The 16823-nt window shown below is 35.2% G+C and overlaps 2 protein-coding genes across 2 annotated transcripts; both read right to left on the bottom strand.

The window, feature by feature from the left end:
• Positions 1-839: 839 nt before the first annotated feature.
• On the bottom strand, positions 840-10350 carry LOC107005178 (condensin-2 complex subunit H2). The gene is made up of 11 exons (XM_015203702.2): positions 9984-10350; positions 9490-9589; positions 3686-3792; positions 3466-3605; positions 2965-3391; positions 2712-2881; positions 2461-2634; positions 2258-2347; positions 1965-2066; positions 1717-1875; positions 840-1550 (listed from the first exon to the last, which is right to left on the bottom strand). The coding sequence occupies exons 1-11, from the start codon at positions 10192-10194 to the stop codon at positions 1194-1196; spliced, it is 2037 nt and encodes a 678-aa protein (XP_015059188.1). The 5' UTR covers positions 10195-10350; the 3' UTR covers positions 840-1193.
• A 586-nt stretch (positions 10351-10936) lies between these two features.
• LOC107005861 (pectinesterase-like) lies at positions 10937-14893 on the bottom strand. The gene is made up of 4 exons (XM_015204514.2): positions 14078-14893; positions 13203-13487; positions 12230-12556; positions 10937-11495 (listed from the first exon to the last, which is right to left on the bottom strand). Exons 1-4 carry the CDS (start codon positions 14748-14750, stop codon positions 11101-11103), a joined length of 1680 nt encoding a protein of 559 aa, XP_015060000.1. The 5' UTR covers positions 14751-14893; the 3' UTR covers positions 10937-11100.
• Between the last annotated feature and the right edge of the window lie 1930 nt (positions 14894-16823).

Raw genomic sequence — 16823 nt, 5'->3', positions numbered from 1 at the left:
TTGAAACTTTTGCATGATTTTTTATCGAGTTTATTTTATGGGATTTGTTTAGACTTTAGTTCATTTTTCTTTGTATAATTTACAAGCTATTACATAGATGAAATTTACCTTGTGCGCATTCAAAAGATATTAATTCTGGGGTCTCTTGTCATAAAAAAAAGTTTCAAATTGACATATGAAATAAAAAACATTTCAAATAATTCATAGCAATAAAATTATCATCCTGTCATAGGTAGCTAGGGAAGGTTGGACAGAATTTTCCAAGCTATTTGCTTCACTTTTACTATAGAGTAGTCACGTTTAAGGCTAATCAAAAGCAAATATGTGGTCAAAATAAAAAGAGTTCTATGAGATAAGAAATATCAAGAGATAAAGTGGTGTGCCACATTGTTCCTTTGTTTCTCCCTCAGTTTTTAGTACTCTTATCGAAGTCTGATCAAATTTGAATTCATATTGGAAAGTTTCACATTGAGGGTAAAGTTCTCCTTAACGAGAGTGACTCCATACTCAAACAGACTAGAACCTAAAACCGTTGTCAAGGATAGAAGAAAGTGACTCCACAATGTGACTACACTCTACCACAACCATGATCGACGAGGTGTCCCACTTTTATTCCTGTCATCATCTCCACCATATGAGTTTCGTAATAACATTTCTAACAGTGTACTAATCAGATAAATCGAATCGCCCGATAAGTCTTAAGTGTGTATTCGGCTTTACCATTCATCAATATCACCATCCCATGTCAATGTCTTGCATATAATAGCAAGACAATCACATTTTACTGGTTTGATGTAGTAGCTCCAACAAACAAATATGGACTTCAAACATTACTAGCATTTGATAACAACATAATATTCAGACCAGTTTGCATGCATCTCGACAAAATCCACAGGTATATCATACAAGTTTGCATGCATCTCGACAAAATCCACAGGTATATCATTCGAGTTTGCATGCATCTCGACAAGATCCACAGGTTGCCTACTATATCCAACCAGCCCATACATCAAGTAACTCTAATGAACATGTTTGTCTACAAAGACAAATGAAGAGAATATGACAAATATTGTTACATCTTCCTTGCTAAGTATAACACTAAGGCCTAATAAGTTAAGCAAGAAATAGATGCTACCCAACGGGTTATTGGTTTGCGATGTGAATTACAATGGTGGGGTGAATCTTCTGACTTACTACAATGCAGTAGGCACATCCGATGCTAACGCTATTCTGGACTTCCTTCTTTTCTTGCTATCAGGTGTGCATCTTGTCCCATTAACCTTTCCCAGCTTCAGGGGTAATCTGCTATCTGAATCGGGTCCTGGAGGTGATGAATCAACAGCAGCATGAACGGCTTTACCTTTGTTCTTTTCCTTTCTACTGTTCTGATTGTGCATTGGAGATTCTGCTCTCTTTTTTGTTGATTGGAACTGCATTTCCTCCCTATCATTGCCATGCCTAAGGAGCTGAACAGAGAAGGGATTTGCAGCTGTGTAACAAGTGGACTCGCCTACCTCACCTCTTTGTAAAGCAACGTCTCCATTGTTTACCTACAATTTTTTTTTAACAAAGCGAAAGAAAAAAGGTGAACATTTCTTATTAATGGCCTCAGGCATAGGATAAAATTTCAAAAGCAAAAAAAGGAACATATTACTTCTATCTTCAAAGGTAGATAACTATAATGTCGCTTAAGTTAATGTTGAAAGAGGGTTTTACCAATTGCAGAAGCGCAGAAAATGTTCGAGCAATGTCATGCTTCTCCGAACCCTTGACAACATCAGAAAAGGACATGGTGCTTTTATCATTTTCTTCCAGGGATAACTTGTTCAAAACCCTTGCCCCATATTCATGAATGTCAAAGGGTGGATGTGATTCCTGGGGAAAAACACTAGAGGGATAAAATATCTGAACTGGACAGAGAAAAATAGGACAAATAAAGGAGATCTTAGAAAATGCAAACACACTTGTTCCTCCAAGTTCTGGTCAATTCTCTGTTTCCACGTTGAAACCCGAGCAGCCAATTCAGTCTGCTTCTCAGTTTCAGCAAGGTTAGCAAGAAGAGCATCCTACAATAGAAAGAAGGTCACCAAGACAATCACAGAAGATTCAACAAAATTTAAGTAACGGATAAGAATGTCTAGAGTCATGTTAGTGAACCCCTTCTCATGCCATTAAGGGGAAAATGAATAAACTATCAAGACCCATACATACAAATTACAATCCATTATTTTATGAAGATGATGAATTTTATTCTTACCAAGTGGGAGCGACAAAGATCTTCAAGGTTTTCTTGACCATTCAGATCTTCATGAGCTTCACTATCAAAAAGTGGACCACAATTATCATGCTGCAAAAATAAAATATAGTTAGCAACTTTAACTCGATAGTGCCAGATTGAGCTAGCTTCAGAGAAACATGATCTTTACTGTATTGAGAAACATCCTTATCTAGAGTACTAACCTTTTCATCATGTGGAGTAGCATGGCTGTTCATGTCTGCATTTTCTGGCATGTCAAAATCAGGAGGCCCAAAATCGTGATCAGCACTATCGTAGTCATTGTCTTCATTCTTTTCATTTGGGGTACAGAAATCATCATAGTCAATGTTCACCCCATGAAGAAGTGATTCCCGGAGCTGCAAACAGAAACTTCATACAATGAAATATTCAGGCATAAAAAGTTAGGTACAAATAAACTATCAATAATTTTAACCTTCTCAAATAGTGGTGGAGACTGTGAGTCGACTTGCTTAGCACAACATTTCCTCTCCCACATCTCGTTGAGGTCGGTATTAATGGGACCATGTAATCTTGCAAGAGGAAATTCTGCGGCCAAAGATGCAAGTTTACTGGATACCACACCCTGCCTTCTATTAGATTTAACTGCTTGAAAGTATGAAAAAACCTCGTTAGAGAATAAAGTGCTTGGATACAGAAGGAAACAAAGAGAAGGAAGCTTAAGATACCTTTTCTGTACGATTTTACTTTCAAATTGCCTGGTTCATGAGGGTTCAAGGGTTTCCATGGGTCTTCATCATCTGAGTCATCTAAATCTCTAGGTTCTGAATATCCATGTGCAAAATCAATGTTATCAGGTATATCAGATGAGAATGGATCATTATTTAAATTGCCTGGATCAAACTCATGACCCCTCGGAGACTGATACAAATTAGCATCCTGGTTCTTTCGCGCTGAAGATTTATTGCCAACTCCCCCAGAAAGTCCTGTGGGAGAGGAAAAGCTTTTGTGGTATTTGGATTTTAGGGAACTGCCCTTTGAACTATTGTTCAGCCCCTTTTCAGCTATATTCTCACTATCCAGAAAACCATCCACTGTTACTGAATCACGTGCGTCCAATAGAATAAAATCTCGATAAAGATCACATGTGGCTAGCTGCAAGTAATAATAGAAACAAATCAAAATAACAGAAACATAATGTAACTGCACATAAATAGACACTAACATACCAAGTAAGACTCCAGTTCTCCAGCATCTCCAGTAACATCCAGGCAGTCACCCTCGAGCACAACCAGATTTGCAGGGGCCTTCACAAACTGGGTGAATGTATCCCTGCATACCGTATCATCCAACATATTCTTTGGTTCAACTGCAAAAAGAACAATATAAATCATGCTGTTTGAAGTCCGGGCACTTGCTAAAATAACAGACAAGTAATGATGATGCTACCTGGGATTTCCTCTGAAACCCAGAATGGATCATCCTCTTCATGGTTGGCAGCCGGCAAACCGTTTTCATCTGCTTGGGCTGATCCACTTGCTGGTAGATCTGATTCACTGATTTAACAGGAAATGGAAAATCTCAATATATCACATTTTGGGGTTATGATACTTACAATAACAAGAACTGAATTAGCATATTTGGTGTACTACAAAATTGATAGCAATGAAAAAAAGTTGCAACAGCCACTTAATATGAATTACTCACTGCCCTTCATCAGAACGAGCAAACAGAAGATCATCAGTAGAAAGCTCAAGTGAAGAACAACTTATGTATTATATTGGAAGAAATGGTTGAAACAGTGATGTTAAAGGCTCCCTTGATGCGTTCCTAAGCCCCAAAGCTAGGTGAAACCCATGGTGGCAAGTTTGTCTTGCTTGCGTGACGCCTTAGAGTAAGCATCAAAATGCCCATAGGCTTTGTTTTTAAGAAGCTAGTACCAGCCAATAAATATAGTTGGTAAAGCAACATGTAGTTGTAAGTTGCTAGATGGGTGATTTTGACGACGGATAACCTTAGGAAAAGGAAGGTTGTTTGTATCAGTTGGTGTTACTTATGCAAGGAGACAGGTGAAGATGTTGATCATCATCTTCTTCACGGTAGCTTGGCCTCGAAACTCAGGTGGGCTTTCAAATTGTACATAGTTAAAAAAGCTACTGAAAATTTAGAAAACATAATTTTACAAGAAGGCACTGCCTTTCAGGATTAGTATGAAGCTCGAGTGGCAATTAACCGCTTTCTATAATACAACAGACCTAAAAGGATAAAGTATCAACAACTTCAAGTTTTTTAGATTTTAGAAGAAGATATCAAGAGGTATTTTGACGAGCATAAATATTTCTTCAAACCTCAACTTTATATGTATGTGTATGTCCAAGAAGGCCTTAATCTCTAACAGGAGAGGACATCAAATGCACCCTAAAGTTGACCGGATATGTTGAATACACACTTCAACTAAACAGGTGACCTAATACACCCCTAACCTTGTGCGATGTGATATTATTACCACCCTCCTAAGACAATCTTAGATTTTACGTGTGTATAATATCATTTTCAATTTTTCATTACCTATTTCCCTTAATATTTTCTTTTTATTCAAAACACTTTTTTACTTCCTCCTCCACCATAGCATATTTCCCTCTTTCAAATCCCTTCTTCTTTCATCTCCATCATTGATAGATTGAAGGAAAAAACAAATCTGAAGAGAAAAACAAAGAACAGTAAGACAGCTGGACTATAGAGGTTGTTGGCGGTGGAGCGTCAATAGGCGGGGGTAATGCCATTGTTGCGTGTGAAGTACATAGAAATCTTCAGATCTGTACGACAGCTAAAATTCTTCAAAAATCTGGAAAATTACAGATGAAAATCAAGCATTTCATTGATATTCTTTGTATAATCAAATTGACATTGGTGGCTTGCTACTGAATGGCATTTTTGTGGCTGTAGGAGGTGCTATGGCGAGAATAGAGCAGACAGAGAGAGTAATCGTCTTCTCTGATGGATTTTCAATAAGTTTAGACAAAAAAATCATGGATTTTAAGCACGGATATCTCGAGGTTTCAGTAGGAGTCGTTGTGTACCTTGATGAATTTTCCCGGTGGGTTCTCCGATGAGCTTGAGCAGAAAAATCATGAACGTTATGGAGAGAAATCATGCAATTTCTGATGGAAGTCTTCATCTTCTCCATTCCTACCAAATTCTTCCTTAAAGTTCCTCTTTTGAAGTTTCAAGGGAGAGGGTTGGAGATGCTGCCGATGAACGGCGGCAGAAGAAATCAAAAGGGAGGAAAAGGGAAAACTTTAAAGAAAGTGGGCCCCCAAATAAAAAGAATAAATAAGAAAGAGAACCTAATATAATTAATATGTTAGAAATTACTATATATTAAGAAGAAGATTAAGAATACTTAGTTATATAATGACCAATAAAAGAGTGTCGCGTGTGCAATTTTGTCATCTTACGATTCTTTTTTTTCTTCTCACGCACTTTAAGGGAGGTGAATGCACTTTCTCTATCATGTCACCTTCTAAGGTGGTAATATTATCACATATATTAATAAGTCTCACATTGGAGAAAGGATGAACAAATGGTTTACTTATGTGGACTTGAACAATCCTCACCCTATGAGCTAACTTTTGCAATTGAGTTAAGCCTCATATTTCTTTACAAGGTATCATAGCTAGACTCTTTGTTCACCAATGTTGGGCCGCCATGTTATATTGTCCATGCTCCCGTTAACAAGGTCTAAGCGCGTTAGGAAGTGTTAAAGAGTTCCACATCGGGAAAGGGATGAGCAAATGGTCTCCTTATATGAACTTGGACAACCCTCAACCTATGAGCTAGCTTTTAGGGTTGAGTAAGTCCCAAAATTCATTTCTTTACAATATTGAACAAGGTTAGGAGTGAATTAGGTCGCTTGATTAGTTGAAGTGTGTATTTGACTTGCCAAGACATCTTTAGGGTGCATTTGATGCTTTTTCCCATCTCTAAACATGAGGCATTTCCATGCCAAACATGGTATAATATATCAGATCAATTGGATTTTTTAAAATGGAATGTTGGTCATACGCTATTAAATTAACTTATAAAGGATGATTACAAGACTGCACTATCAATATTAACAAGGAAACTCAAGTGGAAAAACCATTTTGTCTATAATTTGTCCTTCAGCTAAATAGACACTTATGAACTTTATGCTTTTGGTTTCTATCACAGTCTGGTGTTTATTGTGTTTCAAATGTCAAACTATTTTGTTGTTCTTGTTCCTTTCTAGTAGGATTTGCACTACTTACCTTGTTAGTTCCATATTTTTGCCCGTGTTTTCTAACTCTTTGTGCTTTGATTTACTACACTTGAGTCGAGGGTATTTTAGAAACAATCTCACTATAACCACGAGATAGTGGTAATGTTTGCATCCACTCAACCCTCCCCATATCCCACTCGCGGAATTCCACTAGGTATGTTATTGTAGACACTTATGAGCTTTAAACCGAGTGGGAAAAGCAACAACGGGAACACCAAGCATTTCCATACGTTTTATAGCAGAAGCTACGATGTAAGCTCAAAAACATTTATGTACATACACTCATGTGTTTGGCGGAGTGCCTAAAACTAAATCTTTTTTTTTTTTGATTTCCCATTTGGTGTCCGACACCCACATTGGAGTTCGACTAAAGCCGAATTTCCACCGTGAAGTCCCACATTGGGGGTGGGTAAAGCGCTCCCTAACAAAGACGACTCCATACCCAAGGGGACTCGAATCCGAGACCTCTGGTTAAGGATGATGGTTAAGGATGAAGTAGTACTTACCACTCCACCCAAATCCTTGTTTCTTTCAAAAAATAAATATTTCTAACACTAACGTGAATTACTTTTTCCAAAAGCGAAATAATAATATATTCCTTGTTTGTCCCAAAAGTATTTATGCAAAAAAGTTAGCCAAACATATTTTTTAAGTTAAGAACATAAGGAAATGTAAAGAGTAAAAGTTAGAAATGGAGATGTATCTCATCAGATTTTACTTTGGGTCAATAATCACCATGATAGAAATCCAAAACAAAAGCAGTACGCTGCCATTTTTTACATTACATATAGCTGCTGCCTTGGATGCCCCACCAGAATTTTTCTTGCTGACGTAATACTTGTGAACCTATCGTCATGGTCTCAAGCAGGAAAATGCAATCTTCTCCAGATCAGGAAAGTTGAGAAGCAATCAGCATGATCTCAAGAAGGAAAATGCAATCTTCTCCAAATCAGGAAGGTTGAGAAACTCTAACTTCCCAAAATGACCCATGGTTACTTTTACTCAAGAGTATTTCTTGAACTTTGTCAAAATGTTGAAATTCCTAGAGAATTCAGAACATGCGAAATAAAAAATGGATTTTTGTTCTCCTAGGCCTCTTAAAGTACAGAATCAGTTCCCTATTTAAATCAAGTATGTGAGTCTTTTAGCTGATGAACAAATCTTTAGCATCAAGTTACGCAACATTAAAAAAAAATCTTTTTATAAGTAGCTACATAAATAAGAATCCCATGTCTTATATAATGTTCATGAGAAGATTCATTTTCCCGGATAAAATGAGAAAAAAAAACTTCTAAATTGGGAATAATCAGTACTCAGAGAGTGTAACTTGCTTAACCTTATTCTAAACAACATATGTTTAAGAATATTCTAATAACAAGACTCTTTTCAATAATATTCCTCCCTTCACCTACAGAAAACACAGCACCTTCAAAGGCAGAAATTGTCAAGGCGCAAGTGTGTGCAGCACACACTAGACTCACTTAACTCTGGTACAAAGTCAAAAGAAGGAAGAAAGAGTGAACCAGAGCACCATACTCTACACTCTACACTCTCATTCATTCTAATGGACCAAGGGATAACATTATTACTTGAAGTAGACATTACTGACCTTAGCCATAACACTGCTATGACAAGACCAATCCACTTTCTTCACAGAAAGAAAAAGAATAACAGCCTCTCTACAAAATAACTTGGTCGATCAGAAATCATTGACTGTGTAAAAGCCCTAGCTCTCCATGGTCCATGCTTAGATAACTAAAGTTTACAAGCAGAAGAAAAGCTTCAAAAAAAATTATAATCTTTAGTTGGTGTCTTCAGCAGTGAGTGGGTGATTGGGTGTGTGTGAAGTTTCATTATCATAATTTCCATGCTCCTCAAAGTCTCATGAGAGAGGCTATTACATACACTATGGCTGGTGTTTGTAATGAGCCTCCTTAGTTTGTCTAGAAATTTGAATATCATGTAGGAAATATACAAAGCCTAGAATCCATTATTTGTCTGATCAAAAATTATTGAATAGTGGGATGAAATGGGTATGGATATGGAGGATTCGTATAGTTGATCCAACTAAACTGGAACTGGGATGTACTTAATGTTATTGTTGTTTACTTGTGGCTTTACTAACCTGGTCTGTAGAAAAATTATGAACTTCTGATCAATACCTAAGAGAAATAAGCCACAACTAGACCAAAAGTATGTGGTGTGGTTCTATGACATTGTCAACATCTATATGTCATTGTTGACACCTATCAATACAACATTTTCCAAAGGATTATCTCCCAGTCGGTATTCCAGTACAACATACACCAGAGTAGGAAATGGTAGCTATCTTAGAAACAATTAGTATCAATATCCAAAAGCTCTAACTGTCATTACCAGAATACTATTCACACCATTTAACTAGGTGAAGACAAAGACAAGCAGGGTCAGATTGTACAAAGAACTGCTTGATAATGGATAAAAACTCAATCAACAAAGTTCAACATTTAACAACCTTTATATACAAGCTTTCATCCAATGTTAAGTTGCAGAAGTTACTTAATTAGCAGCAGCATTTCCCTAGAGGACCAAAATTACATCAAAACCATCTTCACAGGCTAGTGCACTGAACAAATTTAGAGAGAAACCAAGAGTAAAAAAAAGATCAACAGCTTTCCGAGAAAAGAAAGGAGCTTTAGAAGTCATTTCCTGGAAAAACACATATTCAAACCCTTGTACATCACAGGTGAACGGCCTGTGATGTATAGCTACTGACGTGATAATACATGTTGAAGACAAACAGATATAACTAAGACAGAACATTGTTTCATCCATTTACAGAACAAGAGAAAGTTGAATAAATTGTAACCTAGCCTCTAATTATGCAAATAATTAGACTTTATCTCCAACCAGAGACGCCATTACAAATCTCAAGGAATAAACAAAAATAAACAGCAAAAGCTGAAAAAAAAACCTCTTCTTGGTGATGAACTCCAAAGCATGAACTACAAGAGAATACAGATACTCCACCTTCCTGCTGTACACCTGAACTGACCCCTGAAGCAGCAAAGCAGCTACACATCCAAATAACGTCTCATCAAAAGAATTACAAGTATACCCTTTTCAAACCACACAAACCCAAAATCAACTTTTCGAAACATCAAAAATTACCTGGCATGGGGAAAATTATTTTACAAGAAAAAAAACATTTTTCTGATCAAATTCTATGTCTAAATATATTCTACAAGACCAGTTTTTGGGAGACATCTCACTTCCACTCACAAACAAACATTTCCAGGTAGAATTCATGTTCCAAAAATCACAACTTTAACAATTCAAATTTTCAAGTTCCAACTTCAAAATCTATAACCCAACGACATCTTATTTCTGCTACCCAAAAGTAAGTGAAACGTGATTATTGTACAAGGTGAAGGAGAATGTACACACAAAGCTGAAAAATTTACCTACCTTCAGCAAAATTCACAGATAGGTGATGCCCATCATCATAATTTTCACTAGTGATTTCACCCGAGCAAATTTTGAGCAAATAATCCTCAAGATTTTTGGCTAAATCAACACCCCAATTCGATTCCAAATCCCGAAGTGGCTGAACTGTATGAAACTTCCCGTTTTCCTCGTCTGTGCCGGAGCGATTCGCTTCTTCTCGACTGTTATTCATCTTCTATGAGTACAAAACTCACCATTCATTACACAAACCCAAAAAAAACTCAAAATTCAACAAAATGTGAATTGTTGAATCAAAATTGAAAGCCCTAATTTTTGGGGAAAAGGAGTTTATAGCAAAACTACTGTGCGGCGTCGTTTAGCTGCGTTTCAAACTTTTGGAGTGAAGTTTTTCCCGCTCCAAGGTATATATGTATGTGGGCTTTATGTTGAAGAAATGAGATGGGCCAAAAGAAAGCCCATTTGAAGTTTATTGGATCATGTCATTGGCCCAAAAGTAGTGGTAAGGTTTTTCTATATTTGAGTTTCTTCGAATTCCATTTTTACGAGATTATTCTGAGTATGTTGTTATAAACTTGTTTTAAAAATTATTTACATACTCTAATTTTGTAGTGATATTATTGTATGGTCGATAATAATACAGTATGTAAGTGAGACTTTCCTCTTAAACGCCACGATAATTTTCTTGCATAGAGGCAAAAGAAAGAAAGTTGGTGAGGAGTGTCAAACCATCCTATAGTATCTTCAGCATTTGCACCTCGTGCATTGTTTGGTATTTATTTTGAAATTTATTCATATATATACACATACAAAAATATCTTTGAAATTGTATATCAAATATACACACTTCTATCTTTAAAAGTTTTTTTCTTCAAATCAAACATGCTTTGAAAGTTTCGCTTAACAGAATATAAGTATATTTATAACTTATGTGTTTAACAAAACATAGTTAAAGATTCAAATATGAAACCACTTTAAAGCAATACTCCAAAAAAAATACAATTTTTTTTCATTGTACATGTCCAAGAAGTAATCACAGATGTAAGATAACACAACAAGAACTTCAAAAATGAAGATAAATATTTTTTTTTTATTATTTATTGAAGATATACAAACTTATTTACATCTTCATCATCGCTGGTTCATATGGGACACCAGTTTTTGTAACCCATCCATCAGTATTATCACCACCTTTAAGTACAACTCCTGGAGCAAATTTAGCAATAACATCTTGTGGAGGGTTCTTAATGTAATTCTTCCAAGTTACTCTTTTATCAGTATTTGCACCTGGACCCCTATTTTGATACTCAACAAAATATAAAGTCTCAAGTCCAAAGGTACCAGCAAATGGAGTCCATCCTTCAGGTTCAATGAATCCATCAATTTGAGATTGCATCACTATGGTCCTTGAGTACATTTTCGCTGGTCGTCCGAGGAATGCCTTGTTGCGTGGTGGGTTGATGGCAACCAAAGCTGGCTCAGCTGTGATCGTGCAGTTTTGTATGATAATTATACCTGTTTGAGTAGTAGTGACAGAATCAAATTTTCTAACCAGATGATTCAACTTGTAAACTATAAAAAAAAAAAATTGCCCCTTTTTAGAAGGGTTACAAATGACATCAAAGTGCACTAAGCTCCCAGTTTTCACAATGTCTAAGAAAAAATGGATCACATTGTGTCTATTTTATACAATTTATGATGTGTTTTCCAATGAGACTTTTACCTATGACTTGAACTCGATTGATACAAGATTTGAACTTTATGGACATAGGAAAACATTTTAAACTCATTGAACGTTTGAGTTAACTAGGTCCAAAATTTAATATTTATATAGTAGATTTCTTAAACACATATACATGATCCAAGCCAAAAGCTACTAGAGTAGATTAGATTGATAGCCTACACTATACATTTCCCCTCGAACTCGTGACCTCCTAGTCACATGGTAAGAAGCATATCACTACGATGGAAGGCCTCATTATCTAGATTCATATCCGAAATTTCATTTTTCGCATTATCTATATAAAATATATATATTTAGTTTGAGCGAAGCAGTATCATGTGACACCTCTTAAGGAAAATGATATATGCCCCTACACATCGCAACAAACTCTTACAATTGTGTCATATAGTAAGTAGTGCTACTTCTTTTATTACACTTGTAAGTAATACTACTTTTATCATACTTGTACAATTGTAATTTTTCGATGAAGTTTATTTAATTCATTGAACTTAGATACATCACTAACCTGTTCCAGATGGCTCCATCCTTCCCTGAGCCGCGATTGTGATAGCCTGTGTCTGCATTTCCTCAGGTTTCCTCGCGATTATCTTACAGTTCTGCAACACAGCCACCGCATCTCCAAAGATGAAATCAATTGTTCCTGAGATGGTACAATCGCGATAGAATTGTCTTCCAATATGAGTCATAAGCGTTGATTGGTAACCATCAATTTGACAGTTCTGGAATGCTGTCATTTCAGCTGAGACACGTAGTGCAACGGCTTCTTTTTTCAAAGGCCCTGCTGAGTTCTCGAATGCAATGTCCTTAGCCACGAATCCTTGTCCTGAGATGGCTACAAAAAATTGTATGCAGTGGCGTAGTCAAAAATTTATATCAAAGGATTCAAAAAGAATGCTAGGTTGTTGTCGTTAAAATATCCCATATCGATAAAGAGATGAGAATTTAGTCTCTTATATGGACTTGGACAAACACTCCTCAAGAGTTAGCTTTTGGGGTTGAGTTACGCCCAGGTGTCATTTCCAAATTTATTATTCACCTGGGGTCCATTTAGAAATGTTCATGCTTTAGTTGAGGTGTCCTCCCTTCATGAGCTAAATCTTGGGATTGAGTTAGACTCAGGTGTCATATTCTTCCAGTTGTATCTTTTAGACGAAGAGATTCAATTAAACCTCTTTATCACCGTCCTAAAACGGAAATATCTATTTTTTGAATCCATCCATGACAGTAATTTGGATTCCTCACTTATTTAAGTGCGAAATCCAGGACATTGTTTCAATGAATTTTCAAACACTATTTTTTTTTCCAAAATGGATCCTGACATGTACAATTTTTACTAATTCGACTTGTGCTTATATAGTCTTAAGCGATTGTTACATCATGAGCTAACTTTTGAGTTAATATAGGCTCGAGATCTAAAAAAAAATCAAAAAATGAAAAAGTGATTGATGTTTGGTTATACATAAATGATAAATACTTACAAACAGTGGCAGTTTGAAAGATTGGGAGACCATCAAGATAATTTTTGTTGCTAGTAATTTTGGTCTTGTTTGAGCCTTCACCAATGAAAACAACATTGGTCATTGTATTGGCAACTTCGATATTTTCATTGTAAATACCAGCCTTGATGAAGATGACATAGGGTTGAGCATTGTTTGGGGGCACTGTTTTAAGAGCCTCATTGATTGATTTATGTTGTCCACTACCATCTTGAGCCACCACAACATTGGGCTTGAGGGTTGCAATTTGGAGAAGCCTTCGGTTTCCTGCAAAGACAGATTCAGAATTTAAATTTCATAAGTTCAATTGTTTAAGACTCTTAGTCAATAAAATATTTTGGTCATAGAAATAGAAAGACATGAATCACATAAAAGTCTCTTTCGGTTATATGTCGTGTGACTCAAAGTGTAGATGAGTGAGTCGAGCCGGAAAAAAAAGGAAGTTAATCATGAGAGTCAACTAGAATTAGAACACCACTAGCCTGAGAGAAGACGACCTCTCTCATAGATGGTCCATTTTCCTTAGACGACCTAAGATGGTCCATTTTTCTTTTTCTTAAATTTTTTAAGGTAGAAGAGTAGAACCGAGTGTTCAACCATGTAAACAAGTTCACCGTAGGCAACTATAGGGACCCCACACCCAACTCTGATTCAAAAGCACCCTCCATTAACTTTTATTTTTTAATTAGTATAATTTTTTATTTCAACCTTTCTTTTAAGCGTCTAGAAGGCTAAAACCACGTGTCCACCCGTGTAGAAAGGCTCACACTAGCTAATTATAATGACTCACACCCAACTCTACCTAACAAGAACCCTCCATTTTCATTCTTTTTAAAAAAAATCTAGCTTAACGTTACCTGCTTCAGCGACCAACAATCGTCTGTTAGTGATGCCTAGGCCTTGCAACCCAGCCATTTGTTCCTCAAAACTACTAACAATATCAAGTGCAACACTTGACAACTCGCTAGCAGTCTTCAAGATATTCTTCATTTTCTCACCAGTATCACCAGTCGTGTTAGCGAATGCATCTATACAAGTCTCTTCCAATGTAACAGCAGAGCTAAGCCATGACCTAACATCATAGATATACTCTTTAATCAATTTATTAAGGTCATTACTATCAATTTTTGAAAATGATCTCTTGATCTCTTCGATCGAACGGTCAAGAACTTCATCACAAACTTTTAAAGCATTCTTAGTCCTTGGATCATTTGCAGCTTCTTTAAATGGAGCTGAATTTTTAATTGAATTTGAAATTTCGGTCAAAGTATTATCAAATGCGGTTTTAATCAACTCTTTTGGATCGGTTGTATTTTTAGTTGATCCAAGTGATTTTTCACATGTTTCTTTATATTGAGTAGGTTGACACATGGCTTGTACTGATTTGCTAGAGCTCGAAATTTCACCTCCGTTAGAGGTTGAATTATCATTTTTTTTTGTAAACGTAACGGCAGCACCAACAACACAAGCAACTAGAAGAATTGAAGCAATTCCAGCAATTACTATTTTCTTTTTACCGGCCTCCGCCATTTTAAAATTTATTTTTTTTGAGATATTTTAATATAAAGAATGGATAGTTTTTTTTTTCTTCAATAATTCAAAGCAGAGCATATGGGGATATTTAACGAATTTTTGTGTTCCCCTGGGCTCTGCCACTATGCAAAAATTAAACTCGTAATTTATAAATATGGTATGTATTTATAATATGCAGAGATATGAAATAAGAGAATTATCAGTTCATTCTGTTAAGTAATTTGTGGGAAATAATTTGTTTGTTTATTTGGTTAGGATTGAATTCAGGTTTACCAATACTTAATAGTTGGAATTTTTCAATTTTTTTGATTAATTGTCATTTATTTACTCCACTAATTTACTACTTTTTAACCTCTTTTTTTTTTTGGGATTTATTTGTTGTTTATTTCTATCTAGTGACTATAGTATTTCGTTATTAAATGACAGTGCTTAAAATCATTATTTAGATTAAAGAAAATGTCAACCACAAGCTATATTATTTATTTATATCGCATTCTATCACGTGTAATTTATAAATTGTGTAATTTATAATTGTATATATCATATATGACTTATAAATCACATATCTCTAATGCAACTTATCAATCACATTTGTTGGATGAGTCGAATTCAATTAGTGTGACTTATAAATCGTATTTAGCAAAATCTAACTAATGGTTATATTCATATAAGTTTGATATATACTAATTTTCGACTCTAAAAATACTTTATACTTTAATATTTCTATTTAGATTTGGGCAACTTTCACATATAGCAAATAAAAAAGTCATATTTGTATGCTATAGCAAAGTTTGCATAATTGCGCTCCATAGCAAACATAGAAACTGTATAATTCGCTATATATATACAGTTGAAGCAAATTGTATAAAACGAAGTGTATAAAATGAATTGTATTATTATAAGTGTATAGAACGATTATATACAATTTGAATTTGTATAGAATGAGAAAGAGAGAAAGACAAAAGAGACTTGACAAGAAATATATAATTGATCGAATTGTATAAAACGAGAAAGAGAGAAATTAGATACAATTTAAAAATTGTATAAAACGAGAAAGAGAGAAAGGCAAAAGAAACTGGGCAGGGGAGTATTTTTACTGTATAATTATAAGTGTATAGGACGAAAATACATGTACTTGCATGTGTATTTATAATTTTCTCACGCTTTATACAAACAGAAACACAATTTATAGATTTCGCTTCTGTTTGTATAAGTGAGAAAGGCGAAGATGGCGAGCGAGATTTGGGAGAGTGGAGAGCGAGATCTGAAGAGGGGAGAGAGGGGAACAAAAATATATGTATTTATACAATTTTTCTCTGTTTTATACAATTGAAAATAATTTTTATACACTTGTGTTTGTATAAAAAGTGAGGAAGCGAGCGAGAGATTGGAGGAGAGTGGCGAGCGAGATATTTGGGAGAGAGGCGCCTGACAATTTTTTGCAAACGTTTGCTATGAAGCACAACTAAATCAAACCGTAGCTACTCCATTTATTTTAGGTTATTGATTTGCTATTATATATAATTTTCCCTTTAGATTTTCCTTTCTCCTCTTGAATGTAATTGGGCTATTCTACATTGCCCAATCTTTTGTAGGCCCAATTAAAGATATAAATGTTGAATGAATTCACAATAACTATACGTGATTTGAAATATATTTCTTTATCATACATCCCTAATATCATTATCTATATTTTCAAAATATTACATACGATTAATTAAGAGTTTCTATCATATATTAAGAAAAAAACTTTAAGATACATATGTTTGTGTTACCAAATACACAAAAATAGAGAGAGAAAGGTGAGCGAGATAGGAAGGGAGACAAGCGAAATTCGTTGTGTATCTCAGCTACATGTGAATCACACTATATATACACTTGTGTATCTAAATTCACATGTATTTTTGATACCGATTTACATAGGAGAGTGTTAAAAGAGATAAAAAAGAGGCGTGCAAGATTTGTTATATATTTCATATACATGTAAATCCATTTGAATACAATGTATATATAATAAATTACACATAATTTTTTTTGACTCATATACATGTATCAAGATTTATCTCCACA

Source organism: Solanum pennellii, chromosome 12 (genome assembly GCF_001406875.1).
Source record: "Solanum pennellii chromosome 12, SPENNV200".
Classification (NCBI taxonomy): Eukaryota; Viridiplantae; Streptophyta; class Magnoliopsida; order Solanales; family Solanaceae; genus Solanum; species Solanum pennellii.
This window is presented reverse-complemented; position numbering and strand designations above follow the sequence as displayed.

Coding starts and splice junctions, on each gene's coding strand:
- LOC107005178 (XM_015203702.2), bottom strand. CDS start 10,194: ATGAATAACAGTCGAGAAGAAGCGAATCGCTCCGGCACAGACGAGGAA. Junction 2,882..2,964: donor AGTAAAATCGTACAGAAAAG/GTATCTTAAGCT, acceptor ACTTTCAAGCAG/TTAAATCTAATAGAAGGCAG. Junction 2,348..2,460: donor CTACTCCACATGATGAAAAG/GTTAGTACTCTA, acceptor TTATTTTTGCAG/CATGATAATTGTGGTCCACT.
- LOC107005861 (XM_015204514.2), bottom strand. CDS start 14,750: ATGGCGGAGGCCGGTAAAAAGAAAATAGTAATTGCTGGAATTGCTTCA. Junction 13,488..14,077: donor ATTGTTGGTCGCTGAAGCAG/GTAACGTTAAGC, acceptor CTGTCTTTGCAG/GAAACCGAAGGCTTCTCCAA. Junction 12,557..13,202: donor CTTTCAAACTGCCACTGTTT/GTAAGTATTTAT, acceptor AATTTTTTGTAG/CCATCTCAGGACAAGGATTC.